This window comes from Gracilinanus agilis, chromosome 1 (assembly GCF_016433145.1).
Source record: "Gracilinanus agilis isolate LMUSP501 chromosome 1, AgileGrace, whole genome shotgun sequence".
Lineage (NCBI taxonomy): Eukaryota > Metazoa > Chordata > Mammalia > Didelphimorphia > Didelphidae > Gracilinanus > Gracilinanus agilis.
Window position 1 is genome coordinate 3344188 of NC_058130.1, and position 13998 is coordinate 3358185.

Here is a 13998-nt window from a genome sequence, read left to right on the forward strand (position 1 = left end):
GTTTCTGGGGCACCCAAGAAGCCCCTCCTATCCAGACTGATCGTTAAGGGCTTCTCTCCCTTCAGTGCTGCCCTCTGAGCTCCTGGGGACCTCGTGCCATCGGGGTACACGCGCTGAGGGGCAGGGGGAGGTAGTGGTGCCATCCCAAGCGCCCCAGTCTCTGAGGAAACGCAGGGCAAAAGGGAGACCCTAGGAGAGATGGCAGATGGCAGGGAGGGAATGGCCTGGAGGGGTCTTGGGGGCTGGTTGGCAGGTGCCAGTTCTGCAAGTCCTCTCTGGTCGGTGGCCTGGCAGGGACTGGCCTTGGCCCGGCACATCCGGGATGGAGAGCGGGGCGGCCGTGCCCAGATCGGGGTGGTGGACGAGGAGCAGAACTCAGCCGACCTGATGCAGATCATGGAGACGGTGCTGGGGCCCCGGGCCAGCTCGCTCCGGGACGCCATCCCAGATGAGAAGGTTGACGAGTTCCAGAAAGCCAACCTCCGGCTTTACCAGTGAGTGGGTATCCCCAGGGGCACCAGCCAGTGCCCGAGAGGCTGCCATTCCCGTGGCAGGATGGTTGGAAATCCCCTTCGATATCATCTAGGCCGAGCCCCCAATTGCAGAGATGAGGAAACCGAGGCCCCAAGCAGGGAATGACCAGCGGCTCAAGGCCCCTGGAGGGCTTCGGCCCTCCGATTCGAGTATCGCTCCAGAACTGCTTCCGGGCCTTCGCATAACACACACAGTTTGGGGGGAAGCAAGAGAGAGGCTCCTGGGAGTCGGCCTCGAGCCTTCCTTCTCCTGCTAAAGTAGGCCAGTCGGAGGCTGACTAGAAAGACACAGAGGGCAGGTCTACGGGCAAGCCGAAGGAATGGTGGGTGGGGACGGGGTAGCCCAATCACTTCATCTTCAGGAGGAAGAGAGGGAAGTGCCTGGGCAGGGCTGAGGAGGGCCAAGACTAGAACTCAGGGCCCCTGACTCCCAAGCCCAGAGTCTTTCCAGAAGTGGGGCGGATGGATGAGGAAGACAAGGCCAGGCCAGATGAGAGAGAAGGGAGGAAGGGCAGGGGAGAGGCTGAAGGCGGTGGAGCTCACCCAGGCCCGCCCCCTCCAGCCTGTATGAGAAAGACGAGGACCTGGTGGTGCAGGAGATTGCCACGCGGCCGCTGACCCAGGACCTCTTGCAGCATGAGGTAAGCTCGTCCTCCACACGAGGGCAGAGAATGAGCCGGGCTCCCAGGTCACGACTTCGGGGCCAGCAGGACCTTCAGGAGGACACTAAGACCCAGCGATTGGCCATTTGCCCAAAGGGGTCACGTTCCTCCCCTCATTCCCCAAGACCTGCTGCTTGGGCCCCAGCCTGGCTCCATCCATTCTCCAGACTCGCAGTGGGCACCCGCCCCCAGCCCCACGTGCTCAGGCCCTTCCGCCCCAGGGCATCAGTTTCCTCTTCTGGAAAATGGGTGTTCAGACCCTGAGGCAGCATAGTTGGGAAGGAAGCATATGCCTAACGGGCCATTCTCCTAGGACTGCCACATCCTGGACCAAGGAGGCTTCAAGATCTACGTGTGGCAGGGCCGGGGCTCCAGCAAGGAGGAAAAGAAGGTGGCCTTCAGCCGGGCAGTGGTGAGGATGTGGCCTCAGCCTGGGGGTCTCCCTTCCAGGGTATGGCCTCTGTGGCCGGATGAGAGGGAGGCTGCCCCCTACAGAGAGACCGCTGGGTGTTTGGAAGGACCTTGGGGGGAGCCCACTGGGGAGGGGGCTGCAGCAGGAGGCTGGGGGAAGTGCTGGTCTGGGGGGGATGGGAGGGAGCCCCCCTTCCTACATGCCCACATCCTTCCCACTCCCCTCCCGCTCCCCGCCCCACCAGGGCTTCATCCAGGCCAAGGGCTACCCAGCCACAACCAATGTGGAGGTGGTGAACGATGGCTGGGAGCCCGCCGCCTTCAAGCAGCTCTTTCAGCACTGGACAGAAAAGGAGCCGCTGGAGCAGCTGGGCAGGGGCTACACCCCAGGCAAGATTGGTGAGGGAGGCCCGGCGGGGGGCACAGAGCAGGGGCCTAGCGGGTCCCAGGGCTGAGGAGCTCAGCTCTTTGCTTTCTTCCCCAGCCAAAGTGGAGGCCATGAAGTTCAAAGTGACCCACCTGCAGGGACAGCCTGAGCTGGCTGCACGCCAGAGAATGGTGGATGATGGCTCCGGGAAGATGGAGGTGAGAGGGAGGAGGGTGGCGGCCTCCTGAGGAAGCTCCTCCACATGGCCCAGGCCGGGCGGTCATCGGGACTCCCCACATGGAGAGGATCGAGGCCCCAGAACTCACAAGCAAACCTGTGTTTGTTTTGGGAACCATTCATTGGCCGAGTGCTCTGTGCAAGGGGAGGGACTGGGGAGGAAGCCTGGGGGAGCCCCGGCCCGGCAGGAAAGCCGAAACTCACATTCCAGGATCGGGGAGTGACCCTGGACACTGAGGCACCAGGGGAAGGAGAGTCAGAGGCGGGTGACATGACTTAGCCAGGGTCACACAGCTAATAAGGGCAGGGCGGGCAGGGAAGGCTTGCTGGGGGAGGTGTTGAGCCCATGTCCCTGGCTCTGAGGCATTTGGGAGGTAAAGAGCCATCCTTGCCCTCAAGATGCTGGAGGAGGCTGAGAGCAGAAATAAGCCAGGGTGCCCTCCCGGGTCATTCATTGTGCCTAGTATAGGAATAGCAATGGTCAAGTCGGGTCAGGAAATAGAGCAGAACGAATGGCCCTTTCCCACTCGGGCCAGTTAAAGGGCTGAGCAAGAAAGAGAACTGGGGTGAGGAGAGGATAGATGGGGGGCAGGGCTGGGAATGCCTCCTGCACAGGATTAAAGATGCGCCCCATCCTAGCTCCCACAGAAAGTTCATGGCAGAGGCAGAATATATACCCATCTCACCACCACCATCCTGTGGACTGCTAGGAAGCTTCCTTGGAATCTAGGCCTGCTGCTACTTCAGAAAGAAAGCAGAAACCGGGGTCACCAGCCCTCCAACGACTCTGACTCCTCGGTCCTCCACCCGTCCAACCACCACCTCATCCCTCAGTGACTGCAGGGCTTCTTAGTCAAAACCGGCCTGTGTCTTGGCATCCCCTTATTTATGGCATCCTCTTGAGGACTCTGGGAAGTCGGGACTCTTGTTATTGCCATCTAACAGATGAGGAAACAGGCTCAGGGAGGTGACGTGACTTACCCAGGGTCACACAGCTCGTAAGGGTAGGGGACAGGATTTGAACCCAAATCTTCACTGATCAACTGTAGCATCTTTGTTCCTCTTTATCTGACTGTCCTGGGGTGCCCGCATCTTCTAGTGAGCCAGACTCCTCCCTCTCCCTTGCCTCCATACCCTGCCAGTGCTTGGAATCACTGCTCCCATTTCCCTAGTGATGTAAATAGTTTTCTGAGTCTCTGTTCCCAGCTGTCCTACAAGAGGCAGCATTATTGGTTCCGTTTTAGAGCAGGAGTGAAGGAAGAGAGTGGCAGAAGGAGGGGGAGCTCATGCTAAGGAGCCTCCATTTTTTCAGTGAAATACGAGCCAAGGTCCTCAGCTGAGGGGCGAGTAGGGATGGGGAGCCAGAAGAGGTTGGAGGAGAGATAGAAGGTTTGGAAGAGTGGCTGTAGATAGTGGGAGAGGGAGACGATGAGGGAAGCATGGAAGGATCGCCTGGCAGTGGTGAGGGCCCAGTGGGGGGTTGTAGTCTACAAACGTTGAGTGGAGCCAGTTAGCTCCCGGCCTGGCTTTGAGCTGGTGCTTAAACACGCTTGTCCAAGCCGTTGAGGTGGCTGGTCTCATTGCCAAGACTCCTTTCCTCTGGCTGCCTTCCTTGTTCCTACTGACCTCTGCCAGACCACGGCGGGAGAGCTTCGTCCCTGGGCGTTTGCTGGCACCATCTCTAATGTTTCTGCCTTGAGGGTGATGTTAGCACAGAGGGTCAGATGGATTCTTTTCAAGGTCACATTGAGGAACCGGCCTTCAATTTGGGTGTTTTTGAGGATTTTTACCTATGTGGAGGCCGCTGTGTTATTGGTGGGGCTTCTCTGCTTCTGGTGATGTGATGACGGCTCAGGGGTTCCCAGGGCCAATCCCTCCATCTTTACAGCTGAGGAGACTCATTTGGCCAAGGTCAACAGGCACCAAGTAGCAGAGGCAGGATCTGAACTGAGGTCGTTGTTGGCAGGCCAAAGCCCAAGTTCTTCCCATGATGCCATTGTCTTGATTTTCCTCTTGGTGATAGGAAGCCATTCTGGGGTTCCACTTGTCATTTGTAAGTTCTCCCCCTCTTCCTCCTTCCCACTGTAATCATTACAGAATTGATCAAGAGTTCCCCGAGGGCAAGGATCACATTTAACCTTTTTGTGTCCTAGCATTTACCTAGCACAGTGCCTGGCATACAAGAAGGGCTTAAAGAATCCTTGGCGGCTTGCTAGCTTCCTGCTTGTCATTGTAGCTAGTGACTTACTGTATTGCGGCCTTTTACTTGGTGGCGATGTTCCTCAGGGAGGCGGTGTGGATGGAGAGGTCCAGGCCCACCTCTGCCCAGTGCTGGCTGGGAACCCCTGCTCATGGCACAGCATTGCTAGAGGGAGTTTCCCAGTTAGGAAACTTGATTCCACTAAGGAAATCATAGGTGGGTCTGGGAAAATGATTGAAAGACATTTGCCCGTGATTTTCTTGTTCAGCCTTCCCCTTGTCATTGGAGGGATCAAAGCCATCTTCTCCTGGAGGGAGCTGATCTCTTGGGGCCTTGTCTCTATGGAGAACTGGTCTGGACAGGGCAGAGATGGCTCCAGCTCCCTTGGGATCCCATCTTGGTCTTTGCCCCCTTTCCCATCATGCTGCAGCTGCCCCCACTGCTACTCTGTTATTCCTTTTCTCCTCCCACCATTGGTTTCCTCGTGGTCAGCCTCCAGTCTTCATCTGGCTTGGTATTTTTTCCCTTAGATACCCTGGCGCTGGGCATGAATAATGCTCTGTATTCCTTTTGCCCTCATTTGCTCTTGCTTTGTCCTTTTCTGATCTGGGTCTGAGTAGCTCTTTCTTTATCTCCTTAGATCAGTGGGTGGCCAGAGCATTTGAGTAAGTTCGGCCTATGTGACCAGGAGGATGTCTCTGCCCTCAGGGAGCCTCCATTCTAATGTGTGGGCCGTAGGGACCACGATGGTGCTGCCTGCAGCCCCCACCCTCAGTTGCTCATTTTCCCGCTGTTTGGAGGACTTTTAGATTCTCCCCCACATCTCTTCACACAGGTCTCAGCTGGCTAGTTCTCTCTTCCTTTGCCCCCGGGATCCCCCTTGTGCCCTTAGTACAGCCACCTCGGGACACTTGGAGAAGTAGTCGTTGCCTCAGCTTTCATCTGCTGGTGGCTTAAGCCCCACCCCTCCCCCTTTCACTGCCGCCTCCCGCCTTCCTGTTTTAGGGTCCCCAAAGCCTTGTCCAGTCTAGGGCCCCAGCTGGGAGATCCTTTCCCTGCTGACTTCTCTCTGGAGGACCATGAATGAATGAATGACAAGAGGCAGCTCTTCAGCCCTCCCTGGGTGCCTGCCAAGCTCTGTGCCAAGCTCTGGGGCTACCAACCAAAGCGAAGGCGCCCCAGACCTCGAGCAGTTCATCTTGTAGTAAAGGAGCTGCGGCCTCTGCCTCCAGGGGCAAACATACAGGGACGCCACTGAGCGGACCTGTAGGAGAACCTCCATGTTTTGGAAAGGCCCGGCCCCAGCCAGCTGTGAGTCTCCAGAGGAGCTTCCCACCTCACTCCCAGGGTCCCTTCTCCCCCCATCCCCCACCCTGGGCTCCTTTTCCAGTGTTGTCCTCTGTGTCCAGCCCTGAGTAAGGGCTCAAGGAATGCCCATGGACTTCACTGCCAGAGTTGTTCTTGTGTCCAGAATTGGATGGAGGGGTGAGAATTGCCCAGAGTTGGGGAGAGGATGGCAGGAAGGAAAATAAATAGAAATAGGACAAACCAAGCCCGAGGGGAGCTAGGTGGCCCTGTGGATAGAGAACTAGGCCTGGAGACAAAAGGTTCTGGGTTCAAATGTGACTGCAGACATTTCTTAGCTACGTGGCGAGTCACTCAGCCCCCATTGCCTAGCCCTTATGCACCTTGGAACCCACACATAGCATTGATTCTAAGGTGGAAGATGAATGTTTTTTAAAAAACAGGCCTGGATGGAGTGGGCGACTCAAGGCAATAGCCAATCCGAGGGGGCCTGCCAAGGAGAGTTCTAGGAATAAAAGGTCTTGGAGCTACTACTTTGGCCTTTGGATTCCCACTGCAAAGCCCAGCACCCTGTAGCCAGTAGGTGCTTAACAGATGTCTGTTGAAGTGAAACAAATTGAGTTCAGCTCCATAATCCTCTCTGTCTCTGTCTCTCACCTCTCTCCCTCTCCCTCTCTCTGTCTCTCTTCCTCTATCTCTCTCTAGGTCTCTGCTTCTGCCACCCTTGAGTTCCAGATGTGCAGTTAGGAGGCCTTGGTGAAACTCTCTCCTGTAACCCTCAGCAGCTGAGTAACTGCCTCACAGTCGGCCTGTCCAGGCCAGGCTCTGGACTTCATCTGTAAAATGAGGCCACGGTGTCTGTAGTCTTGTTCTGGCTGTCACTTCCTATTTCTGCCTCCAGGTGACTCTCTAAACCTGTGCATTGCCTGAGCAAGTGCCTTCCTCATCTGAGTTTCCTTTTTGTTGTACAGTCAGTCGTGTCCAGTTCTTTGTGGCCTTATTTGGGGTTTTCTTGGCAAAGATACTGGAGTACTTTGCAGTTTCCTTCACTAGCTCATTTTATAGAGGAGGAAACTGAGGTAAACTGAGTTAAATGACTTGCTCAGGGTCACATAGTTAGGAAGTGCCTGAGGCCAGATTTAAACTCAGGAAATGGCTATCCACTGCCCTACATAACTGCCCCCTGTGCTGGCTAGCTGCCCCAGAGGTCTTCTATAACAACAAAATCTCAGCTCCAATTAATGGGCAGCTCTCATCCAAGGGCTACTGACAGGCTCAAAGGGAATTATGACTTGTGCAGAGCCTTAGAGCCTTTTAATGGTGCTGTGTCAGCTGTGGTGCTTATCTTTTGCTTGAATTTATCACAGTCTGATAGTGAGGTGTTGGCATATCCTGCCAACATTGTTCTTCCTTGTTTATTTCCTCTTCTGAGCCTGGAGCTGCCTATTATAACTTCTGCTGCAAATCTCTTCCTGCTCGCAGATTTTAAATGCATCAACTATCATTTGGAATTCACCATAGAAAAAGGTTTCTGTTTACCTCAGTGCTTTCTGACTTAAATCAGACTGTCTGCTGCCAATATTTTAGCTTGTGTGATTAACAGCAGGATGATAGCATTGAAACAAACTTTCCAAACTGAGGCTCTGTCAGTCTCCGGGACTGAATATGGTTTCTGTCAACAACAGATTGACATTTCCGGTTTTGCACCCCGTGTAGAAGTCATTTTCTTTTTTATTCCAGAGCTCGGTTTATTCCAAGGTGTATTACAATAGTTCAGCGTGGTCTCCCCCACCCCCACCCGTCCCCCCAGCTCTGCTTTCTTCAATGATCATTTAATAGACCTCCCTGGACCACCATCTCTTTTTGTGAGAATCAGCAGCAAATGTGTATCAAAATGGGCTCTGTGTGCAGGATTATATTCCCTAAACCACCCACACCCCATTCTTATAGCACAAACACAGACAGCTCCTTGATCCAAGGTGAGGGCTTTGGGATTACTCATTCCTTTCTTTCCTCTCTCTCCTCCCTCTGACTCTCTGTCTCTCTCTCCTTCCCTCCCTCTGTCTCTCCTTTCCCTCCTTCCCTCCCTTCCTGTCTCTGTCTCTCTCTCTCTCTGTCTCTCCCTCCCTCCCTCCTTCCTTCCTTCTCTGTCTCTATCTCTGTCTCTCTTCCTCCCTCCCTCTCTCTCTCTGTGTCTCTTTCTCTGTCCCTCCCTCCTTTCCTCCCTCTCTGTCTCTGTGTCTCTGTCTCTGTCTGTCTCAGTTTCTTCCTGTCTCTCTGTCTCTGTCTCTGTCTCTGTCTCTGTCTGAAAATCTTCAGATGTTTCCTCTTGACCTCGCACTGTGTAGGAGTTATCCAGGGCAGCTCACTGGGGATTCCCGGCTGTCTCTTCTTCATTTTGTCCCTCCCATTCCGATCCATCACCTGTAGTTCTCCCACTAGCCTGGGAACTTCCTGAGGGAGGGAGGGATGGCTTTTGCCTTCTTTTTCCCACATAGCTTCCCACGGTGCCTGGCACACACAGTAGGTGCCTAATCAGCGCTCATTTGCCCAGTAGCTGACCGGGACCCGGTGTTCCTCGGATGGTCGCCTCCTCGCAGCTTCGAGACTGTTTCTCTCGTTGCTACAATGTCCGGCGTAAGCGGGCGGCTGGACACAAAGTTTCTCAGGGTCGCTCCTCGTTCCCTTCCCACGTTGCCACTTGTTTCCTGTGGTCGGGAACACGTTTCTTGGCCCACGTTCTGGAATGCAGAGCCACGTTTTCGGGCCGTCGGGCATCCTGGGCTGCTCCGTCTTGGCCTCGAGCTCTCCCTATGGTCGGCTCACTTGCAAGTGGCTCCCCGCTCGCTCCTCTCGGTGGCTCTTTTCCAGCTTCCTCTTGGCTCTTGGTTCAACTTCGTGTCGTTCACATCCCTTCTGGCTGCCCTTTGGTGTTCGGGCTGCCGCCAGGCCCGCTCGTGGTTCCTTGTTCAGAGGCCTCTTGCTGGAAGGGCTGCCCTTCTGGGGGCTTTTCTCCCGTCCAGATGCCAGGCCCCCGGGGGCGGGGGGGATGCCGTTGGGCCTCCATGACTTATTAGTGCCGTAGTGAAGCTTCTCCTGGGAGAATTATTGGGCCCAAAGGCAGGTTCAAAGTTGGCCCCAAAGAACTGGGCCCAGACCTGGTGCGGTTGTGAAAGAGACCCCAAAAGGGTGGGAGGAGCTCGGGGGGCCCAAAGGCAGGCGTCAGCCTCTGCCGCTTCCCCAAGGTGGCGGCCTTTGGTTCTCCTCGTCCCCTCTTAGAACTTGGGGAACAGTCCAGGAAAGTGGAGGGATATGGAGCAGGGAGAGACGCCAGGAAAGCCAGGTGGGCAGGCCTGGAGTCAGACGCAGCCCCTGACGTCCCCCCGGACAAGGAAGAACATGGCCGAACGGGGGAAGGCCAAAGGAGGCGGCCATTGGGGAAGGGGGAGGCGGGGAGGACACGTGGGACGGAGCCACGACCTCCCCCCGTATCTGGGACCTGGGCCTGGACTCCGGGGACTCTGCAGACACACTGCCCCCCCTCACTCCCTCCCAACGTCTGGCCCCCAGGTGTGGCGCATTGAGGACCTGCACAAAAAGCCGGTGGACCCCAAGAAGTACGGGCAGTTCCATGGGGGGGACTGCTACCTGGTCCTCTACACCTACCAGAAGGCCGGCCGGCCCCAGTACATCATCTACCTCTGGCAGGTGAGGCTGCAGAGGCAGCAACCCCTCCGCTGGCCACGTCCCCTGGCCTGGCAGCCCTGCCGACCCCTGGGAGCTCTTAGCAGCACCCCAAGGGGCCGGAGGAGTCCTCGAATCCTCGGCGTCCGGCCTGGGCTTGGGGAGAAACGAGGGAGCTCTTGGTCTGGCCGCAGAAGAGGCGGTTCCCACCCGCCTCCCCCCAAGCCCCGCGTGATGATTCTGTGCGCACAGACGGTTCACCAAAGCATTTCCCACAGGCAGGCCCGTCTGAGCCTCACCACCACCAGACGGGGCAGATGTTATTATTATGTTCTCCGAGTCATGCAGCCAGAGGCAAGATTCCACCCCAACTCTTAGCATGATACTCAGCCCACGGTGTTGGAGGCAGTGAAAAGTGTGGTGGTTTTGGAGTCAGAAGATCTGAGTTCAAATCCTACTTCATTGTTAGCATGAAAATTAGGGGATTGTCTGGGTCGTGGGCTATGTATGAGGGGCCAGGAAGGCTTTTGTGGATGAGCTGGATCCTCAAGGATGGGGAGGGAAGAGGAAGAGCAAGGGCATCCCTGGCAGGGGCAGCCAACTAGGCAAGTGCAGCAGGGGCCAGGGACGAGAGCAGCCTGGCTGGAGCAGATACTAGAAGAGAGGAGGGGGAGAAGGGGCTCAAGATGCAGGCTGGGGACAGACAGACAGAGGTGGGTCTTGTGTGCCCGTGTGAGGGGGCAGCTGAGGAGAGGAGGAGCGACTCGGAGGGGGTCAGAAGAACAAGGCTGCTAAGGCTGGAACGTTTAGGATATGAGTAAACAAAAGAGGTGCAAAAGAGTTGAGAGAAATAGGAGTTTTGATCCGGGAAACTGGAGAAGAAAAGAACTCCTTGAGGAGGGCAGGGTTGAGAAAGGGGTTACTGAAATCTCCCAGCCCTGTGCCATGTGGCAGGCCTTCCCAAGCCCATCCCGCTAGGCTGGCACTTGCTCCCTCCCTGGGCCCGGGGCACCAGGTGCTCTGCCTCCTCACTGCCCTCGGGCCTGGGCACCGTCCCACTCTCTGCCCTCTCTTCCCCTCACCCCTCCCTTCTCCTCATGGGCCCAGGTGCCAGCCCATCCTCAGCACTGCTCTCTTTCTATAGGGATGCCATGCGTCCGTGGATGAGGTCATGGCTTTGGCTCTCAATGCCACTGAACTGGACCACATGTACCAAGAGGAAACCGTGCAGGTCCGGGTGACCATGGGCAAGGAGCCTCGGCACTTCCTGGCCATCTTCAAGGGGCGGCTCATTGTGTTCCAGGTAAGGGAAAAGGGACGACAGCGGATGGGATTGGCCTTCATTTCGTCATCACCAGATGACCTGTTGGACAAGAGGACCTTCGGGGAGACCCCTGAGGAGCTGGAGAGTGTCTGGAGAGCTCCGAAGGGCCTCCAACTGGTGCCACTGGAGAACCGGGCGAAGGATCTGGGAACGCTGAACCTGGAAGAGGGAAGAAGATTGCTGGGCTCGGGGCCATCTTCCTTCCCAGGGAGCCCCCAGTCTGAGAAGGAAGGGAAGGGAGGGCCTTGCTCTTCAGAAGCAGGAGGTCACTAGACCGGCAGATGATCAGACCACAGGACGATAGACTGTGAGCTAGCAGGACCTCAGCATCTCTGGAAGCCAATCCAATCCCAAACAAGAGTCCTCTCCGTGACCAAACTGGGTCATCCGACCTCTGCTTGAAGGACGGGGAGCTCCCCACCAGTTCCCCAGGCAATCTATTTCACTGCCTCGGGGGGAGCTGTTCCTGCCCCCTCCCACCCCAGCCTAACTTGGCCTTCTGAAGCCTTCTCCATGGCGCTCTGGGGCCGAGCAGACCGCGGCTCCCCCCCTTCTCCAGGCCGGTCCTTCAGAACTGGGGAAATGGGGAGCGCATCCGTCCTCCCCGTGATCCCGTTCCCTTTTCCAGCTTAAACATTCCCAGACCCTTCATGGGCTTAACTTCGGGCCCTTCCCTGGCTACTCTCCAGCTTAGCCCTGGCCTTTGCAGAGGCCACCAGCCCCGTCTGCCACTTGGCAGAGGACAATGGAGAGAGGCTCCCGGGAGGCCCAAGGGAGAGGCGGCCAGGCTGGCCTTTGTCAGCTCCCGGAACGATAGAGACGTCGCTCGTCTAGACCTGGGCCAGGTCTCTGGCCAGTTCCCGCATGTGATGGTCAGGAGCACCGTGCAGGGCGGGAGCTGGAGATGATGATCCGATTAGGGGAGTCCAGACCTGGCTGAAGAGCCCGACTCCAAGAGGAGCCCATTCGTGGGTTGGTGTCCGTTTGGGGGAAGGTCTCTCGTGAAGGGCCCCCTGGATCTGGGCTCGGCCCTTTGCTGCTCCCGTTCTACCGAGGCCTTGGATCAAGGTCTAGATGGCTCCTCAGCAAGCCTGCAGTTGGCACAGAGCTGGAATGGCCGGCGAATGCTGAATGGCAGACTTGGACCCCAAAGAGGCCGCGCCAGGCTCAGACAACTGGTAGAACCTGATCATTCACAGTTTCACATTTGGATGAACCCCCCAAACAACTTCACACCTACAAGATGGAGGGAAACACCAGTGTGGAGGAAGGATCTGGGGGTCCTAGTGGACTACAAGCTCAATAGAAGTGAATGATGAGGTGTGAGGCTGTCTGAGGAGGTGCCCCGTCCTACTTGGCTTTGCCCAGACCCCGTCTGAAGACTTGTGCTCAGCTCTGGGCACCCTGTTTAAGGAGGCCATTAATGAGGCAGACAGGCAAGAAGCAGCTCCATGAAGTCCTTACTGTGTGCCAGGCGCTGTGCTAGGTGGTGAGGGTGCAAGAAAAAAGGAAGCTGGACCCTGGCCTGAAGGAGCTTACATTCTAGTGGGGACAGGCGGAGAGTCAAAGGAAAGTCAGAGGTGGGAGGGGAGAGGAGGCTGCCAGGCCTGGACCTCTCCACCAAATGGAGACCCTTGGAGAAAGGGGCCAGCAGAGCAACGGGGCGGCCCAAGGGGAAGCAGCAGCAAAAGATGGTGACCAAATCTGGAGGCAGAACCAGGAGGGCAATGAAGGAGGCGGGAGACGAGGGGCCAGGGCTCCTTCCCCAGGGGAGCGTGGCAGGGGCGGCAGAGGCCATCCCCTGAAGAGAGGCCAGACTCGGCTTGGCCCCAGAGGCAGAGCCAGGGCCCCCGGGGTAAGGGAAAGCTTCCCAACGCTGAGAGCTGGACCGACGTGGGACGGGCAGCCTGGGCTGCTCCTCGGCAGAGAAGCTCGGTCGCACCCGCTGATGGCGGCGTTGGCAATTATTTTCCAGGATAGCACAAGCCAGGATGGCTGTGTGGACCCCAAGTCGACCACCCAGCTGTTCCAGGTGAGGGGCACAGATGAATATAACACCAAGACCACCGAGGTGCCACCCCGAGCCTCCTCCCTCAATTCCAACGATGTTTTCCTGCTCGCCACCAGAGAAATCTGCTACCTGTGGTGTGGGAAGGTAGGAGCCCCCCTGCAACCCTGGAGGGAGCTGGGGTTGGGGGGGGCAATGGGAACAGGCCAGACTGAAGGCCCACCCTGACCTGGGTGGCTAAATTGGGCCATTCACCCTGGATGTGGCGCGGCAGTGCAGACACGGCGCCTTTCCTGTCCATCCCGTGATATCTAAGTCTGTGGTGGCTTCCCGGGTCCCAGGAGCAGAAGGGTGGCTTGGACTTCCCTGCCTCAACCCTCTCAGGGCTGAAGAATTCCCCCCTCTCTTCCCCCCACCATCTTTCCCGGCTGCCCTTACCCGCGGCTGTTGCGTCCTCTCTGACCGGCCCTGTGTGCGAGTGCCTTTCCCCCTTCCTCTTCTGGTCTCCCCGCTCCTCCCCTCTTCAGTCTGAACAGCAGCCCCTGGTGGGACGCTGCTCCCAGCTGGATTGCACTCCAGTATGGTGCTCCAGCTGGGGCCTGGGAGGTTCTAGAAAGATCTCGGGGCCGAGGGGGCCCTGAAGGAAGGGGCTTGTGCGTGCGGCGGGGGCTCTCCCGGGTCTACGCGGTCGAGGGGGGGTGACGAGCCCCGGTCTGGGACGTGGCTGGGGATGGAAGTTGGCGGCTCCACACCTTCCCTCTTCCTCCCCTCCAGGGCTGCAGCGGAGACGAGAGGGAAATGGCTCGGATGGCGGCGGAAATCATCTCTGCGCAGGACAAGCAGACAGTGCTAGAGGGCCAGGAGCCCCTCGGCTTCTGGGAGGCACTGGGGGGCAAAGCCCCGTATGCCAGTGAGAAGAGGTAGAGGGGACTCGAGGGGGCCCCGAATGCCACCACCAAGGGTTCTCTCCTCAGTGGGCCAAACTCCTTCTCGGGAACAGACGAGGAGAGCCCACTGGTTGGGCTCTTCTTGGAGAGCCTGCGAGCACTTTCCTGGCCACTCCCTTGTCGGGTGGACACCAGCCTTGTGAAGTGCTAAAATCAGGCTGTTGGGCCCATGTTACAGATGAGGCCACAGCCCAGAAGAGCTCCGTGCCTTGCTTCGAGCTCTGGGCATGGAGCCCGGCTCTCCTGACCTCCAGGGCTAGGCCTCTGCCCATGACTCGGGGCAGCAAACGGTCTCTAGCTCTTTTGGTCTTCCGCTAAAG

General features: G+C 57.4%; 1 protein-coding gene across 3 annotated transcripts in view; it reads left to right on the top strand.

Moving 5' to 3' along the window:
* Positions 1-13998, top strand: part of VILL (villin like) — a 44217-nt gene that overhangs the window by 25481 nt on the left and 4738 nt on the right. For all 3 annotated transcript variants that reach the window (XM_044670173.1, XM_044671016.1, XM_044669390.1), the window contains exons 7-15: positions 295-494; positions 1096-1174; positions 1509-1607; positions 1852-2005; positions 2091-2191; positions 9286-9423; positions 10544-10702; positions 12699-12878; positions 13506-13651. In XM_044670173.1, coding sequence (XP_044526108.1) covers positions 295-494; positions 1096-1174; positions 1509-1607; positions 1852-2005; positions 2091-2191; positions 9286-9423; positions 10544-10702; positions 12699-12878; positions 13506-13651 — 1256 coding nt within the window. The remainder of the gene's footprint in view (positions 1-294; positions 495-1095; positions 1175-1508; positions 1608-1851; positions 2006-2090; positions 2192-9285; positions 9424-10543; positions 10703-12698; positions 12879-13505; positions 13652-13998) is intronic.